The 19,372-nt window shown below is 39.0% G+C and overlaps 1 protein-coding gene across 1 annotated transcript in view; it reads right to left on the bottom strand.

Annotated features, from left to right (window-relative positions):
• TACC2 (transforming acidic coiled-coil containing protein 2) overlaps window positions 1-19,372 on the bottom strand; it is a 63,351-nt gene that overhangs the window by 15,270 nt on the left and 28,709 nt on the right. The window contains exons 6-10 of the mRNA XM_065407844.1: window positions 16,208-16,269; window positions 15,177-15,292; window positions 13,615-13,786; window positions 12,006-12,146; window positions 10,945-11,034 (exon numbers count right to left, since the gene is read on the bottom strand). Coding sequence (XP_065263916.1) covers window positions 10,945-11,034; window positions 12,006-12,146; window positions 13,615-13,786; window positions 15,177-15,292; window positions 16,208-16,269 — 581 coding nt within the window. The remainder of the gene's footprint in view (window positions 1-10,944; window positions 11,035-12,005; window positions 12,147-13,614; window positions 13,787-15,176; window positions 15,293-16,207; window positions 16,270-19,372) is intronic.

Here is a 19,372-nt window from a genome sequence, read left to right as displayed (position 1 = left end):
CTACTTGCATGATTCAGATCCAGTCAACAGGACCACTTGAGTGAGTAAGGCAAACACAGTTTGGCCCAAAGGTGCAAATAAAATGAGAAATGGGGAAAATATTTAAAAACCAGCTAAGCAAAATTTATATGCATTATCTTGCAAATAATATAATAAGCCTAAACAATGCAAGATACAAGACATTCAGGGCTAGCCACAGAAAAAAATGAGAAAGATTAAAAAAGAGAATTAGGAGGGTGCTAAAAAATAAATAATCACTCTTTTAAGAAACAACAAGGAGTCTGGTGGCACCTTAAAGACTAACAGATTTATTTGGGCATAAGCTTTCGTGGGTAAAAACCTCACTTCTTCGGATGCATCCGAAGAAGTGAGGTTTTTACCCACGAAAGCTTATGCCCAAATAAATCTGTTAGTCTTTAAGGTGCCACCAGACTCCTTGTTGTTTTTGTAGATACAGACTAACACGGCTACCCCCTGATACTTGACACCATGTTTTAAGAAAAACATGTGGAGGGTGAAAATTGCACAAGAACGGTGTCATATGTGGAACAAGAGGACGGTGAAAGCGTATTTTTTTGGACTCAGAGAAGATTACAGAAATGGGGTTCAATGTTCACAAGCACTCACATGGCCCACATTACTGTACTATCTCAGCATCACACCAACATTAATTAGTGTAGCCTCACAATACCTTAGTAAGGGAAGGAAGTACTATCACCTTCACTTTACAGATGGGGCAATGAGGCACTAGAGATTGATGGCCAGGTTCTCCATTACTATGTATCTCAGCTAGTCATTTACACTAGTGCAAAGTCAGTATAAACAACCATTCAGACATACTAATGTACATGACTACATAAAGTGCAGGGTAATGGAAAATCAGGCCCTACAGGACTTGTGCAAGGTCACATGGGAAGCCCATGGCAATGCTGCACATTGAGCCCAAGTCTCCTGATTCCCAGTCCATTGTTTTAACTAAAATGTAATACCCTTGTTTAAAAGGGTAAAACCCTTATTTAGAAAGGTCCAGGAAACTAAAGACCTACAAGTTCTAACAAGTCTCAAATATGCATATGAAAAATGTTTTAGCTTTGTTCAAATCTAATTTAATGGGTAGCTGGGTTTAAATTACCTTTAAGCACTATTAAAAAAACAAACAAACCAAGAACCCTCCTCCCCCCTCCCGTCTCCTGTAGCAAGTGGATGGGACTTTGCAGTAAAGGGAACTCCAGTAAGATATACAAAATCCGTAAGAAAAAAGAGAACTGATGCTCATAAGAATTTTTTTGAGCTGTCACATATAATACTAGGAATAACAGGACAAACTTCTGTTAAAGAAAGGTCAAGTCTCAAGGAACTTTAGCTTAACTCTTTACTCACAGGACAGCTAACATAGTAAGTAAAAAACTAAAGGTGGCAATAGAAGCAACTTGCTTTATCTAGTATGGAGCCATGCAGACCAAACAAAGTTTAATGGATAGGACTGAAGATGTTGACATTCAGTTAGTAGTATACATGCAAGTACCTACAAAAACACTGCATGTGACAGCCTTTGGATTCTGTGCCTTGAATTTGGCTTCTTTAGGATTTGCCTTTACTGTTATGACTTTGTTTCAGGTATTAATAGTGCTTTTGGGGTTTGTTAGTATTTCATTGTTTATATCAAAGTTGTATTTGATCCTATATGTTCAAAGCAAAGTACAAATATCAGGCCAGATCCTGCTTACTTTATCCAATAAATTAAATGGCTCACTAAAGTTAGCAGTATTTGGCCTATTATCTAATCCTCAAAACATCCCTGTCAAACAGGGGAGTATTATTCTGATATTTACCAATTAGGACACAGGGAGAGATTAAATAACTTGCCCAAAGACACCTAGTGAGTCTACAGGACCGTCAGGATTAGAACTCAGAACTTTCCAATTTCTAGCCCTGTGCTAATCCCACCATCCCATGCTGACTTGGCATCATGTGTTAGTTCATCCATAAATTTATGAAGCTGTTTCCTCACTTTAAAATTTTATATTGAATAATTCAAATATAATCTGTTTCTAAGTGTATATCTCTCTCTCTATTACGGTTGTTTCATTTTTAATATTAGAACATACAGTTTATCATTTTCTTTTATTTATATAAATTTACAGACATTTCTATGGTGCTTATTACAGTTGTTTTCTATTTATTAGGGTCAGGTGAAAAATTTACAGCAAATAAAGAGTTCAATAATTTTTTCTTATATTACTGTTCCAGAATGATCCCAAAGCAGAATGCAATTTTCTCTTATTATTCTAAATTATTTGCTGTGTTGTGTCCACTAGTAATATCGGCTCTGTACCTCCTTTGTTGCAAGTACTGAAACTCAAACTGCATTAGACTAGATTTGACACAAGTGATATGGCATGTCCCTGTTCTGACTGGATGAGTGTACTCTTACTATCATGTTTCTGCTCTGAATATTCATTTTTCTGAGTTTTAAGTTTGTTTTCCATGATTATATAATATTTGTCCAGATTCATTCTCCCAGCAAACATTTCCAGCAGTTAACTTGTTTGCCAGAAGATTAATGGAAAGCAAAATCAACAAGTTACAGAAATACACTAAAAAATTATTTAAGAAACTGAATGAACATCTGAACAATCTTTTACCCAGCTCTGCTATTCATAGGGTGAAGGATAGCTCAGTGGTTTGAGCATTGGCCTGCTAAACCCAAGGGTGTGAGTTCAATCCTTGAGGGGGCCATTTAGGGATCTAGGGCAAAAATCTGTTTGGGGATTGGTCCTGTTTTTTGAACAGGGGTTTGGACTAGATGACCTTCTGAGGTCTCTTCCAACCCTGATATTCTATGATAGTGGTATCATGTATTATGTTCATCAACACTAACAGCATACACATTACAATGGAAACATTCTCAGGGAGAGAGAATTTACAGCCAACTGGTCAGTAATGTTTATGACCAGCATATAGGAGCCAGGGAGGAAGGGAAACAAGTCACATTAACAAAACTAAAAGCTACAATTAGAAAGGAACAAGGAGTTACAGCATTAACATTTCTAACAATCGAACACTGCTTTTCTTTGTTGAAAAGCAGTATTTCATATGGTAACGTCCACCTTTGCTTTATATGTTCTTGATGCACTTGACAGCTTTGTCAAAGAGAGAAAACAATATTAAATTGCAGAAACTCAGACTTCAGATCAACAATTTCCCCAGATGCTCAGCTACAGTCTTGGATATCTGAAAAAATCCATGAAGGGATTGTCTTGTTTCACAGAAACTCAATTTTAGTCAGTGGAATTCACCCTTTAGGGCAGAAAGTCCCCTGAAGAACAGGTGGAATTAAAGAACCAGGACTGTACTTGAACTGCAGCAAAATAACATATCCCAAACCACCATAGTGATATCACACTTAAATAGAATGCAATGATAAGGGATGTAACTTATTGCTCAAATGGCTCATTTGCTCTTAGAAACAAACATATTGATGATAATTGAATGTTTTTTCAAGGTTCTCTTAAACCACAGCAGTCCAGATAAAGAAGAAAAATGTCTTATGCCACATTTGTACTAAGTACTGTATTATCAATGAGCTTCTGCAGTACAAAAAGCTTGCAGCACTTCACTCAGCTCAAGTAGTTCCCCTCCACAGAGATTATCAACCTCATCTGACATGCACAGTATTTCAAATTCTGATACATCATCATTTGACATCAACTCATCTCTATTGGTCAAACTTTTAAAACAAGTCCTTCCATGTAAACAAAAATGCCACAACGCACAAGAATTTGGGTACAGAATATGTAGTCATTAATAACTATTCCTCTCTGATGATCCATCTGTTATTCTCTTCTCCGATCCATATTACAAATCTCCATTTCACATTATGTGCTACATTTGCATGCCTTTCCTACTGAACGATATTTCAGATGTCAGATCACTCCCATGACACACTCTCCCTCTTGCTCACGCCCCATATATAATAATCAACTCTGCGTCCAGTACATAATCCCCAAGTTGCATTCTGGAGTATATATGTTTTACATCTGAACTAACTCCGAATATTTAGATATAAATCTGTTTTCACAGTAAAGTATTCTTTCCTCCTCCTTCCAGATGAGCACTTTAGTAAAATTATTTTACTTAATTAAGTGTAAATATATCTATACACATTCCTTATATACAGGCAGGGTGTCCCTGCATGGTATTTTAAAGCTCAGCTTTGAATTTATGCTATTTTAGGACCAGATTCCATTGCTGGTGTGATACAAAGCAGCCAAAGCACCGGGTTAGAATCTGGTCCATGATTTTTATTTTTTGGAAGCCTATTGTACCCTCATTGCACTTTTAGTAACATTGATGAGATATTCACATGCACACACAGATTCATATATAGTTTTTCTACTAAGGGACTTCCATTCTATTCAAAAGGAGGGAAATATTTTTCTAAATCTACTAGTTACTTTATGTGTACTGATGGAATTCTGACCCTATGTTTCACTTCTGTCCACACTGAAATATAGAATGAAGTAGTCTATGAAATACCCAGCTTTAAAGTTCACACATCCTCTATATGTAATAATTTAGTCCCTTTGACATTAGTCTTGATTCACAGTTACTGGAATAGTGTCAGTAGTTCTAAAGAGCTCTGAAATCACAAAGCAATAAGTTACATTATATCACTTGCAGCTGAAATGATAAGGGAAAGTATGTAATGTTCAAATTCTAGGGCCTGTTCCTCTCTCCATAATGTTCACAGCAATCAATCCTGTTGATATCAACACCACATACTGAGGAAAGAAAATCTCTACAAGCTTTATGGTGTGACTGAGATATGAGCCTGCTTTTGTACAGACATAGTAAAGGGGGACTTGTCAAATAATTATTCTATAAGATTACGATTAACAAAGAGGTATCTTCTCTTCCTTTGTTCTCAATTCCTCTTCTTGCGTATCACTGTCCTATAAGAAAAGAGGGGTGCAAAATCCCAGGTAGTTACTTTATAGGCCTTTCTGAGTTCCCATGCCACATTGTGTGCTGAACAAGCTATTTTAAAATATGTATATATGTGACAGTTTGTACAGTAAAACTATAGGGCCCAGTATTGTGGATTCAGCATCTAAGAATCAACACAAAAAAGCCAGGCAAAGTGAGTTTAATTAGGACAACTAGCTAAGGGATTTACAAACTATCACATTTCACACACGAAGATCAGCCAGTAGGAGTATCGTATTGACTGGCATGGCTGCCCTCGCTCCTTTTTTTAAAGCTTAAGGGGTCACTGAACTCTTACTTTTGATATTTGGGAACCAAACACATTCCTTTTCCTCCGGCCACCTTTCCTGCACTGGGATTGCAAGCATGCAAAATAACAGAAAATGAGAAGAGGCACATGACCAATTCCAATATAATTATCAAATGCTAAATCAAATCCAGTTGATTCACTGGTCTTAACAATAACACCAGCATACGTTCTAAGCCAGGGGTGGGCAAACTTTTTGGACCGAGGACCACATCGGGGAATAGAAATTGTATGGAGGGCCTTGAATGCTCACAAAATTGAGGTTAGAGTGCAAGGGGTGTGTGTGGGCTCTTGGGTGGGGCTGGGGATGAGGAGTTTGGGGTGTAGGAGGGTGCTCTGGGCTGGGACCGAGGGGTTCGGAGGGCAGGAGGGGGATCAGGGCTGGGGCAGGGGGTTGGGGCGTGTGGAGAGGCTCAGTGGTGTGGCCCCCGACCCAGCGCCCCCCAGAGCGGGGCCGAGCCGCGTGATGCGGCCCCGACCCAGCGCCCCGGCCGGAGTGGAGCCAAGCCACGTGGTGCGGCCCCGACCCAGCACCCCAGCCGGAGTGGGGCCGAGCCGCTTGGTGCGGCGCAGGGGCCGGCTTAAAATGGCTCGCGGGCCGGATCCAGCCCGTAGGCCGTAGTTTGCCCACTCCTGTTCTAAGCACTATACTGTAGCCCATATTCTGAAATAAATAATGATACCTCTCAATATAAAATAGTTACTTAAGTAAAGTACATTTCAGAAGTTCTGGTTTCATATTATAGATATATATTTTACACACTCACACACATGCAAAAAATAAAAATTCTTCAGTGACCCCAGTCATTCAATAGTTATGATAAAATCTACCATTTATGGCTAAGTTCAATATTATTGGGGGGAAAAAGATTTGTTTTATCTCCTCATCAAACACAAACACAAGAGAGAAATTAAAGACAACTTTGGACTTGAATGTATACAGGGTAGCAGTTGGTCTCCAGTACACCCTATATCTGGAGTGCAAAGGACAGCTTTAATGGTCCATGCCCTTTTTCATCTCTAACTCCTATGAGCTCTTCACACTTCTTTAGTCTTAAAAAATGTACGTAAGCTACAAGAGGATCTATGTGACTATGTCAAGATTCTTTTCCTTTCCCTTCTCAACACTGGGGATAAGTGCTCAAGTAGCCCAGGAGTTCACTTGTTTCCATTCTCTCCAAAGCAAAAATACATGATGAGCAAAGGAGGAGGGTGAGGAGACTCTCTCTATGCCTCCCCTTCCCCCGCCCCTAGCAGAATGCTTTGTGGAAGTTGTGGCAGAGAGTGGTTGGCCAATCCACTGGGACTTCAGCACAGCTGGAATTATGGGGCTACTACCCAAGGAAAATGAGCCCAGGCAAAGAGATGGCAATTTGGGAGGAGCAGGGAGAAAACTGCTATGCTATTTATTTTTCAGCTCTCTGAGCCTCAGACATAGGATGACAGAGATGCATGACTCTTCAAATACAGTACACTATACTGAGTACAGTACTCAACGATTCAATAGCTCAAGTACTTGTGCAATGGTGTGGAGTTCTTCTACCAGTGGGTTTCATATGCCCCTCTGAACTGAAATCCAGGAGATCGGACTAATTGATCATGATAAATATATGGGTCAGCCATGGCTGCGTTGTCTGTAAAGGAACACAACTGTTGAAAACTCCCATTAAAAAGGAAGTCTAAACATTGGAATTGCATCAGTGAATGGATGAATTTGCTGTTAAGCGAGAGAAAGAAAAAAAAGAGACTGGGAAAGAGAGTATCAATCTTCAGATGCAGGGGACTTTGTCTCTCTCAGCCCAAACCAGTGGATGGGGACAGCAGGTTTGTGAGGACATTGATAACCAGCCTTGACTAAAGCCCCAGAACTTTATTGTTATGTTTTCCTGAGGTAATGGTTAGAAAGCCTTAGCTGTGGTAGCAGGCACACGCACCTACTTTTGATGCAGATGGGGTGGGGGACAAAACAACTGCCAAGATAATGAAAAATGTCTGAGAAAGGGGGAAGAGGAGGAGATATTTCAAAATGCTTCATCTGTAACACTGCAAATGGTCACTGTTGTTTCTTACACTCTGTTAGATGCGTCATTGATATATTTATCAAATTATGCTTTTGCCAATATTTTCCACTGGATTTGAGTAAATGTGTAAAAAGGTGAAAAGCCAATGAACACATAATCCAATCTGCAGTTTAGAAACTTTTAACTACTGTAAAAACTCTTGGGAGTTAGCCATCTAGATCAGGTGGCCTTTCCACTAGTGGGCTCATACGCCCATGTATTTAGGGCCCTAATCTTGTAAACTTCTACTCCTACCCATAGTTCCACTGGACCCGAAAATTATCCTGCCTACCGGAATTATCCTATTAAACCTATTTAGGAGTGACTGTTACTAGTCCCTGGAATATTATCTTGCAAACCAATTTCATACAGCACCTAAAATGTTGCAAAATAGTGTAACAGATACCTTTTTGGATTTAAATTTTCCTTTTTAACAGCTGAGAAAATGACAATTTGACCAATAAAACTACAGTATTCACATAAAATAATACTGTCAGTACTATGAATTCAGCACCTAACAACAGTACCAGCACCACTAATAAGGTAAAAAGTTAATTAGGGTAATTACAAGCACAGGGATTTATAAATCACTGACCCTTACACAGAAGGATTAGATTCTGCAGGGGAATTAATGTTACATGTGGGTCACTGAAATCTTAGTGTAAGTAACTGGGAAGCAAATACATTTCCTTTGTTGAGCATCTCTTCTAGAATTCAAATATGTAATTAGGAATGTGACCTGATACACCTTGATTTACCAACTACACTAATCCCAGATCACAAAAGAATTCAAAGTAAACAAAGATATGCATGGGCACTGAAATGAAATGGAAGAAATTACTATAATCTTGACATAGAAGTATCCATTTAGCTGAACTGAGGTCTGGCTTTCCTTTTGCAGCAATATTTTCACACTCACAAATGTACTTTGGGAAAAAAGTAGAATAATCACACCTTTTAACTACGTGATTTATGCTTCCACTCAGGTTTAACTGTGGGCCCAAAAATGTGGGCCCAAATTTTGCAAGCACAACTGTGTCAGAAAAAGGAAAGTTCTTGTCTGAAAACTTACCCCTTAAAAGTTTTGCTACCTCTGTCCTCTCAAAACAATTATGTATATTGCTTCTCTTTCTGCCAACACCCTTTTTCCATTGGTTTCTCTAATTTACACAGGAGAAGTACTTATTTCAACTTCATAGATTTACATGTTACCTCAGCAATTCTTGAGCGGCTGACACAGACTTTTCCTGAGACCTGTCCTGCCTACACAAAAAATGGGAGTTGGACACACAAGTTTGTTCAACAGTCCTAGACTGTTCAGCCAATCAGTGTTCAGCCATCTTAGCATGTGCAGGCTGAAGCCACGTTTCCTAGTAAAAGTTCTTTTTCTTTGACTGTTTTCACTCTCATTTTTCAGTTGTATCTGAGAAGACTCCGTCTGCATTGTTTCCATCTTTGGAGACTGAAGAAAAAGGGCCCTATCCTGCTGAAGTCACTAACAAAACTCACACTGATTTCAGGAGGTCAGGACCGGACCCAACGTCTACTCTCACAAAAGCCCCTCTTCATCTGAATGAAAAAGACTAATTCCTACTGCCCAGTAATATTATGATTCAAGTGTTATCATTTTTAGATTAGTACTTAATGCTTGAGTTTCTGATTTAGATGTAACTTAACCACTGTGAAAGGTAGTTTTGTTTTTATTAAAAAGGTGTTGCAAGGTTTTATATCTATATGCACAACAGTTATAAATATATTGATACCACATTAAGAAAATAATCAGTGCCTTTCAGAAAGTGTTCCTGCCAGCCACTATCCTGTCAATCCTCAGTAGCCTCTGGATTTAAGTCACTGCAGTCATCTGGTGTATCCTATTATACCTAATCTACATTGAGTCCATCAGTCACTATAAGACACTCAGTGTTAGTCACAAGGGTTATCATCATGGGCTAATTTGATATTAGCAACATCCACTTAAAGACTAAAGTTAACCAAGGACAAAAGTCCTTCCCAACCTACCATGACATCGGTATCATTCAGCTAAAGACATCACTATGCTTTAGTTATAGATGCATATATAAAAAAACCAACACATTTTTCAGAATTTCAGATCAGTAAGACTAATCGCAAGTACTTTACTCCCACCGGGAAAATGCCATTTATCATTTCAACCCTTCCTATTTATTCCATCTGTTTCTAATTAGAAAGTTGGGCCCAAACCTGCTATCATTCAAGTCAACAGTGAAGTTTCCCACCGGCTTCACTAAAAACAGGAGCCCACATACTTAGAAACATTCATATTTCCACAGGGAATTAATTACTATCATTTTATACCATTCACTACACTAAATGAAATAGCCATTAGTCACTTAGACAGTTGCATCACAGGCCACTATTTACCAACATAAGCTAAACGGCTCAAAATTATTCTAATTGGCCATCAGTTAATCCATAAAAGTACAGTACACTATCAAAAGAGACTCACTTTTATGAACCAACTAGCTTATGATTGGTTAAAGCACAGATCAAGTCTAATCTCTGAGCCAGTCAAAATGCAGTTATGGTGCAGCGCACAGCTGCCACTTAAATATTAAAAGAATTAGTTGGGGCCCCCCAATGACTTATTTATTAATCATTTAGTGGAAGAAAATAAAGGACACTGGAGAATGACAAGGCAGAATAACGTTCTCCTGATATGGAAATAAATGTCTCATGTCAGCAGGACACTGTTGTCCTGTCAGCATTCCATTCAGTTGATACCATTTTCGAAGTATACCACCAAGGTAAAACTCGTGGGGCTGTGGTGAGCTTTTTATTAAAAGCACCATAAGGGTTTTCCTAGATTGGTGCAATGTTTTGTACTAAACATCAAAGATACTACATCAGAGATAACATTTCAGTCTAGTTTCAAACACAGGGGAGACCACATGCATCACTGGAGCAGTGTCACTCTGATGATGCATCACACTGACATGGCACTAGCCAGCATGCTGTAGAAGTATCAATACAGAAAATTTTTAGATCTTAATGAATAAAGAGAATTTATGCAGGGGAGGTTCTTTCCCTTAAGAGCCTTTAAGGTCATTCAGAATCATTTGAATCCCGTTCTTCAGAAACCTGAAGTGTGGGTAGATTGAACTTTTCAAGTTTTAGGGTCATTAGATCTCATGCGTAAATGACCTGTAGAAGGCAAAATGGACCACTAGACAGAATTTGTAATACTCTATTCAAAAGCTTTCTTATTTTTTTGCCAACAAACACTTTAGACCAAATCCTGATCTCAAATAAAAAACCACATGGTCATCTAAAAGGCAGATTTTGGCTGTCCCCTGTTTTATATGACTGCCTTTTGCCTCCAGATCTTCAGTTAACTTTGGAAGTAGAATTGTTCTGCGAGTGGAGCAGGTGACAGCATTTTTGTGTAGAGTAAGGCTATCAGCATGCTCTTTGGTGTCATATGTACTGAGGTGCACACAGCTTCAAACGTCACTCAGAGACTCACTTAGTTACCTTGTTGTTAAAGAAAAAGCAGCACTCTGGTTCTTAATCTGTGCACACACACACATATTGCAGGCATAAAACAGATACCTCGGTATCTAAGGAGCAGAAAGAAGACAGGGTAATCTGTCTGGCTAGCGTCAATGCTTCTATCCTCATTGCAGCAAACTCTAACTCCTCCTGTCAGATGGTTTTAAGCAATCCACAGAAAAAAAATGAATTAAGAACATGATGTAAATGTTTTACACACAGAGAGAATGAATGCTGTATTTTAATGTATCATGATAACAATTTTTGGATAACACACATTCAGTGTTCCTTTCATGATTAAAACATCAGCAGAACACAAAAACAAGTTTTTAGGTAGTTTTGAGATAGCTATATATAGAAACTCTTTCACTAGGGACTAAGTGTTAACAACTTTTTGGGTGGGATAAATGTTTTCCAATTATGTTGCCCAATAAGACAAAATTATTTTTGTCATGTTAATTGATTTTCCCTTTCATTTATTCACTGTATTTATGATTGCTGACATTTTTTATTCAACATTACTCAGCAGTGTTGAAATCATACATGTAAACCTACTTTCCAGAGAGATTTCCTTTTGTTAGAGGAAGCCAAGTCAATTACAGGTTAAACACAATCACAAAAACAACACCTGATTCTCATTTTACTTGGTTTTAGCACCAATGTAACTCCACTGACATTACTGGGGTTACTCTGAATTTAGCCTGGTGTACCTGAGAGCAGAATTAGGCCCTACATCTCTGAAACTGTCTCTGCGTTCACTAGCTCACCAAAGTAAAGTGTATTCAGTCAAGTTAATTCTCCACATTTAAGATTGAACACAGGGCTCAGAAAAAGAGTTTTATTTGATAATATGTTGTACTACAACAAAGTTAGTGAGATTATCTAATTGAGACTGTTCAGCAGTGTTAGAACACAAGAGTTAAAGAAACTAACTTATTTGTTCTGAGAGTTAAGTCCAAATCTCACTATCTCTTAAAAGTTTCTGAAAGGCAAAAGGAACTTTGAAGAGGGCTGAATTTTTCTTTAACTTTTTTCTTTTTTAAGATAGTGAAATGTGTTCTCTACTGGTGTTTAGACAAACTTAAGAAAGGAACACTGGTATTTACATTTCTGCTACAAACCTGAAGTTTCTGAGCAAATACGGGGGGGTTCTTTTCTGCTAAGTCAGGTTCTAGATATTCAAGCTGATCACATATTGATGTTTGATGCGATATCCTATTGAGAAGAGCATCAGCAGAGACAAAGGAGTCCTCAGGAGTTGTCTGAAGGGTAAGGAGGATATAGAACAAATATAGAAACAGAGGCTGCCAAAGTGGCTCAGGCTGAAAACCGTATATTTGCTTCAAACGTTTGTTTGCTGCCTTCAGTAACATTGTCTTTCTGGCACACATGCATAGCCAATCAGAAATAAATATAATGAAAGTTGGTTATAAATTAAAAATTTGAGAGTGAAATAAATGATGGTTAAAGCCTCTAAAGCAATGGTTCTCAAACTGTAGTCCATGGACCACTTTTAGGTACTTCTATGACAACTGTCAGTCAGTCTTCTGTCAGCCAGTTGCCATGTTGTGTTTGTCTTAAAGCAGGGGTCGGCAACCTTTCAAAAGTGGTGTGCTGAGTCTTCATTTATTCACTCTAATTTAAGGTTTCGCGTGCCAGTAATACATTTTAATGTTTTTAGAAGGTCTCTTTCTATAAGTCTATAATATATAACTAATCTATTGTTGTATGTAAAGTAAATAAGGTTTTTAAAATGTTTAAGAAGCTTCATTTAAAATTAAATTAAAATGCAGAGCCCCCCGGACCGGTGGCCAGGACCTGGGCAGTGTGAGTGCCACTGAAAATCAGCTCGCGTGCCGCCTTCGGCACGTGTGCCATAGGTTGCCTACTCCTGTCTTAAAGCAATGAAACTTCCTGTAAATTGTAGCTCAGTCCAGGGTTCTCATAGGAGTTTCAGAGGTTTCTTTGACCAATTCAACTAAAACGATCCCCAAACAACTTTTTGCACTCACTACAATGTGTCTTTTTGTTCCTTTGGGGTTAACTTAAATTTGCAGGTGCTATCAAGGTTAGAAAGGTCTCAAACACACAGGAGGTCAGAATCACAGTGTTCACCTGTTGAGATTAGAGCAATGGAAGCTCCACTCAATGAGCAGAGTCTTCAGGCTAATAAATGTGAAATCCTCTGCTCAAGGACAGGATATCAAAAACACAGATACACAATGTACAGAGATGTAACTAAGCAGCCATGCCTGCTGCATTTATAAAGTAGGTGTATTTTAACTTTGTCTCCTTAATACTGTCGTTCTTCCTTATGTGACCAAGTGCTGCGAGGCCGGTTGTTAAATTGGGGTTTGCTTGGGAAAGCTGGGGGTCCTTCAGAGAATCTATCCACAATATTCAAAATTTTGAGAACCAGTGCTCTAAAGTCTAGAAGCAGCTACGGCCTTGGAAGTAAGACTCAAAGTCTTTACGCTGAGTCCACTGGGAACTGGATTGAGTTCAAAAGTGCAGATTTCTAACAAAGTCTCTCACTTCCAGTACTGCATAACATCAAAACAGTTGGCAATTTATCAGAAAATGAGAAATATCTGTTCATCATCTATTAATGCTAAAACTCATAATAACAGATATGCTACAATCACAAAGCAATTGTGCATATTTTCATACAAAATCCCAGAGAAAACACTGGCAGAGCCTATATATCTACGTGTCTTATACATTACTTACTATTTCAATGGTGTCTGAAGCTGTTCCTAAACTCATGGGCTCCAGTTCTTTCTGTTTTGATTTGTCAGTCAACTGTAAGTGCAGATCTTGGCTGGCGGTTAGAACCCGGGAACCTGGGTGTTGTATTTTCATTCCAGAGGATAGCTGGGCTTCACTTTCCTCGAAACTTGACCTGGGATCAGATAGATAGTGTATATGTTTTCAGATTAGGCTAGGAGCCCAGTCTCTACTAAAAACACAGCAAATCCTCTTCAGTTAAACTGTCACATTCTCATCTTCACAAAGGCTTGATAAATTAGGATAATTGACATAAGGTTGAATTATAGCAATATATCTTGCAAGATTTTGAGAAATGTTTTCAAAGTAGTACCCTGGATAAACCCTGTACTACTGGATTAGATCAGTGAGAAAATGTACAGCCTATACATCACTTTGCCCTTATTTCTCACTTCTACATAAATCTCTATCAAATGACAATTTTTGTTCCGTAGCAGCAGTGTAATCCCCCTGGACAATGCCATTTCTAAAAATAAACAAAAACCCTTAAGATATATCATTTAAAAATGGATTAATTGTTCAGAAAAACAAGTTTAGGAATGCCAAATGAAGAGTTACAATAATAGGGACATACTGTATATACTGAAATGAAACTGCCCTTAATATTGAAGAAAAAACTGTAAGTAGTGAACCATAATCTACACTGAAGACACGGCATAGTCTTTACTGCAGACTTTAAAGTAATCATCAAGACTACGCAACAGAAATATAAGTCCTGATTCTCCACTCCATTACTCCACTGACTGGTGTAACAAGGGACAGTTGGACTCAGTGTTCCCTCAAATTTTTTATATCCATGTGTGGAATGAATTTTGTTATGTGCACCAATATGGAGGTGATGTGTGGCAGGGGTGGGGCCAAGGGGTTTGGAGTGTTGGAGGGGGCTCAGGGATGGAGCAGGGGGTTGGGGTGTGGGGGTGGTGAGGGCTCCAGCTGGGGGTGCGGGCTCTGGGGTGGGGCCGGGGATCAGGAGTTTGGGGTGCAGGCTGCCCAAGGGCTGGGGCGGAGGACTCCCCTCAGCCCTCTCTCCGCCGGCAGCAGCTCCAGGCCAGAGGCCCTACTACCTGCCAGCAGCAGCTCCGAGGCAGAGGCGCTTCTTCCGGCTGGCAGCAGCTCTGGGGAGAGGTGCCTCTCCCCGCTAGCAGAAGCTCCAGGGCCGGGGGAGAGGCCTGTGGCAGCCCTGCACACCCCAACTTGCTCCCCTCCCCACCCACTCCCTACCTCTCTCCTCTCCAGGCCCCTGTGGCTGTGCGCCTGCGCAGAACTTTATAGCCTGCTGCGTGGCCGTGGAGCTTAGGGGAAATTTAGGTGGGACTCTATACATTTAATAGATATAGATCTGTGTTTTAAAAGAAAACAGAGAAAAACTAAAGCACACAACAAAAGCACTGTCTGACTGGAAATAATTTTACTGTTATCCTTTTCCTAACAGTCCTTTTATTATTAAATGGTTTTTGTTTGTTGTTTGGTGGGGGGGGGGGGTTGTTTTTTTTGCAGTGATGTACCCTGAACATGGAGTTGTAGAATCAGATAGTCTGACTGGAGGAGATTTGACTGGACTTTCCTGCTGTGCATCAAATACAAGGTACAAAGATTGTTTCTTCGGGGTGCTGCCATCCTGCTGTCAAAAGAAAAGGAAATAATTATCAACCAACTTTCCATTCTCCGTTAAGGTTAATTCATTGCCTCAAGTGACCCAGTGACTGAGAAATTCCATTTCTCTTTTAGAGCTGATAACCTATGTTCTGCAGCATAGCACTCCCTATGGTGCTAAGACATAGTGGATGTAATAAAAGCCACTGACCACAGCACAGACTGTGCAGTTCACAATTTGTATTAGTTCCTCCACTGTCATTTGGGATTAATTAGAATTCAGGTACTATCTAAGTTCTGCACCTGTTCTTTTTGAATGGATTATATGGCATTCGCTGACAAAGTGTTATCAAAAATTTAATTGGAACCTTCTTTATCTCATCAGATTGAACACTCAAGAGTCTCCACATTAACAGACTGTTTCATTCTTATAAGCACTGTGGGAAATTCAGACATCTGAAGCTTATTAATACTATCTAATTAATCAAGTGAATACAAGTTAGGCAAAAAATGTTGATGTTATAACTTTATTCCCATATTTTAGAGTAAGTCTTTATTTTGAAGAGAGTGCTCATCATTTCTTTTCATAAAAGTTTTAGCCATGGTTTTGGAGAGAAAGATTTCCATACACTGTTTGGTAACCCAACGTATAGTGCTCTGCACCTGCTATGGCTTGAAGGATTGAATACCTTTACATCTCCAAGAAGTGAAACTAAACCTCAACATTAAAAAGATGAAATAACTTCTATAAGGATAGGAACAATAAAGCATGTGCAATTTCCCTGACTACGCTGACTAGAAAAAACCGTGTTTACAATCTACTGCAGATGTACAGCGAATTCACTGTGTAGCAGGGAACTATCCATACAGTATTATCATAGCAATACATAATGACTATCACGTGTAAATAAATGTAAATGAAAATTTGAGAGTGAAAACTTACCGGCAAGGAGGAGCCTATTTTCTCCATGTATTCTATTTCATATGAGTTGCCATATTCCAGGTCTGTAACAGAAACAAAGAGAAATGTTCCCATGCATGGGGGGGAAATATAATTTTTGCATGTGTGAATAAAATCTTGGCAACTCGTTGCTAATTGTCACTCAGGGTCTGCAGCATTACTATTGATGCTTTTTCTAATAGGCCCTACAAACAAAATACACAGAGACAACTGTGCCTTGATTTTGAGCTGTCAATCAACTGAAGCCCCATGACGTATCCAAAGGCAGAATTTGGTGCAAGTCCTTTTGAATCAATTTTCCTGTAAAACTCCAGGTTAATCTTTGTTCAGGATTCCATTACAGACCTCAGTGGCTTTACTAAAATTGCAGAACCCTGTGAAACAAGCCAGTACATGGTATCTGAAGTGCCGTGTCACATTACAACTCTTGTTGATGTAGTCTTGATAGCTATTTCTTCCTTTGAAAGAAGGAAGATTTTGCAAGATGACAAGTAATCAAATGATTCCACTCATAGTAAAACCATGCCGATTTTAATCAGGAACTATTATGATCTTATTACTTGAGATTAAAAAATGGATAAGCTATCCATATGCTCATTTGGTGACAGATAGCACAGTAGCATAGATACACTTATTTTCAAATTTTAGTTACAAGGGACAGTTCAAGGCATGAGTATTTACAGAGAAGCCCGGCCCTAACCTCTAAAAAACCTTTTGTTGCACTACTATTTCAAATCCCTTAATTATTCAATGAGAATTAACAAGCACTTCTTGCAAATCCTGGTCACTCGACAGTGAGCTGATATAGACACATACACAGGCAAAGAAACTGCTGACAGAACAGAAGATAAATGCAACAAATACAGGGTATAGGGACTGATCATGCAAATAAATAGAGTCCTTACATGAGTAGTCTCATTAAAGGCAATAGGACAAAGGGATAGGTACAACAGATGTATCTCAGATTTTGCATCTAAATCCAGTCACCACTGATGTTCAGAGAAACATTCTAACACAATGGTGAGTTTGTTTCCTGAAGATACAAATTAAGGATTTCTGTTAAATAATATTCTTGTCTCAAAATTGTTTATTTTTATTCAGTTCTGTATTTTGTTATGTTCCACACAATAAGTCGGTTTTCTTCCTAATTCAGGAAATCACGGAATCAATGCTTAATTCCATTTCTGTATAGTAAACAACAAGTGTCTTGGATTTAAGCATGTGCTTAAATACACTTCCTGAACTGGGATGACATCCTGAATAAGAGCCTATGTCAGGTAAGTATTTTTAAAATAAATTAGGCTGTTTTCCCCCAAGACTAGTGTAAATGTCTTAATTGTTTTGAAAAGTGAAACTCTCACTATGAAAACAATATTAGAGGGTATTTGTGCAGAAATTCAGATGATAAAAAATGCCCACAAATATTGTGAACTTCTCTTCCAGTTAAAAGTCTCTCTGGGTGTAAATAGCATGTTTTTGAAAATCCATGCATTTCACAGGCCATCCATTTAAGAAAAATAGCTGCAAAATAGCAATAGGTGAAGTTTAGGATATTGTATCCATTAATTTTTTTGCTGAAGGGAATCCTGCTATAGCAGGTTTAGTCAGAGGCGTAGTGAGCGCCCTCCGTACCCTCCGACCGGAGGGGGCCCCGCAAGGAAGGGGGCCCCTAAAAGTGGCAAAATAAATACCGCATTCCAGTTTCTGCATTGTAAGGGGCCCCGCCCGGACATATGTTCGGAGGGGGCCACCGTTCGGAGGGGGCCACGTTCTTTGTTGCTACGGCCCTGGGTTTAGTAAATTCAGACGCTTGGCATCCCATGGTCTATTTTTAATGGTAACAGGAATTCAAATGGGAGGAAAAGCCTACCATATGAACTACATGCTTCTTTCTAGCTAGAGCAAAAAAACAAACAACACACAAATAATGACATTAAGAGTAAAATGAAAAAAAATAGAACCCGAGGAAGAAGTTCAGGAGGAACTATTAACTGCAAGGCAAAACAACATCAAATGCTTTGAAATGCCTTTCTCCATTTGTTATAACTTTGTATATTACAGTGAAGTCTTACAAACTGGTTCTTAAACACTGGGAAACAATCTGTTACAATATATACAAATGCTCTTTACAGCCAGGAGACATACTGTCAGTGTCCTCTGCTGGCACTGATAATAACAACTCTACATCTGTTTAATCCCCACTCTTGCAGCTGTAATCCATAGCGTTTGATTTTTAGATTGATAGATATTTAACCCTATTTGACACAAAAGACAGTTTGTGGATTGAGGTACATCAACTAGAAACAAAACAAATAACGTGGTTCATTAAAGATTATTCTTTTGTCTCACTGCTCTCAGTGGTTTCAAACACATAATTATTGTGGATGGCAACATGGAGGGCAACTCCAGTGTATTAACAAAGTGCCAAAGTGATATGAATGAGTCTGAGTACTATGTATTGTTTGACTGCAGAGATCCATCCATCCATCCATGATAGCTCAGTGCTAAACCCAGGGTTGTGAGTTCAATCCTTGAGGGGGCCACTTAAGGATCTGGGGTAGGGTGACCAGACAGCAAGTGTGAAAAATCGGGACAGGGGGTGTGGGGTAATAGGAGCCTATATAAGAAAAAGACCCCAAAATCGGGACTGTCCCTATAAAATTGGGACATCTGGTCACCCTAATCTGGGGCAAAATCAGTACTTGGTCCTGCCTAGAGAAGGCAGGGGGCTGGACTCAATGACCTTTCAGGGTCCCTTCCAGCTCTATGAGATAGATAGGTATAGATATATCTCCATATGTTTAAAGGTAGCTCTTGGTTACAGGAGGACAGTCACAACAGTATCAAGAGTGGTATAAACTGCTGTATTAAGAAACATCTCTTGAATTACTTAGATTTCTCAAAGCAGCATGAACAGAACAGTCAATGGAAATCATGATTATTTTAAATGATCTCAAAAGAGGAAGCATTGTTGATTATAATTAACATGTAATCTGAAAGTCTGGACATACCACCCAGCATACTTCCAAAGCATTTAATTAGGAATTCTGTTCACTTTCTGTTACCAGTCTGAGAGCTGAAATGATGGTTTTAGTGCATCCATACATTATGTTGTTTGTTCAAAAAATCATTTTTTCTTTAAGGAGG

Source organism: Emys orbicularis, chromosome 7 (assembly GCF_028017835.1).
Source record: "Emys orbicularis isolate rEmyOrb1 chromosome 7, rEmyOrb1.hap1, whole genome shotgun sequence".
In the NCBI taxonomy this organism is placed as follows: domain Eukaryota; kingdom Metazoa; phylum Chordata; order Testudines; family Emydidae; genus Emys; species Emys orbicularis.
Note: the sequence above shows the minus strand (reverse complement) of the source record. Positions and strands in the feature narration are given on the sequence as shown.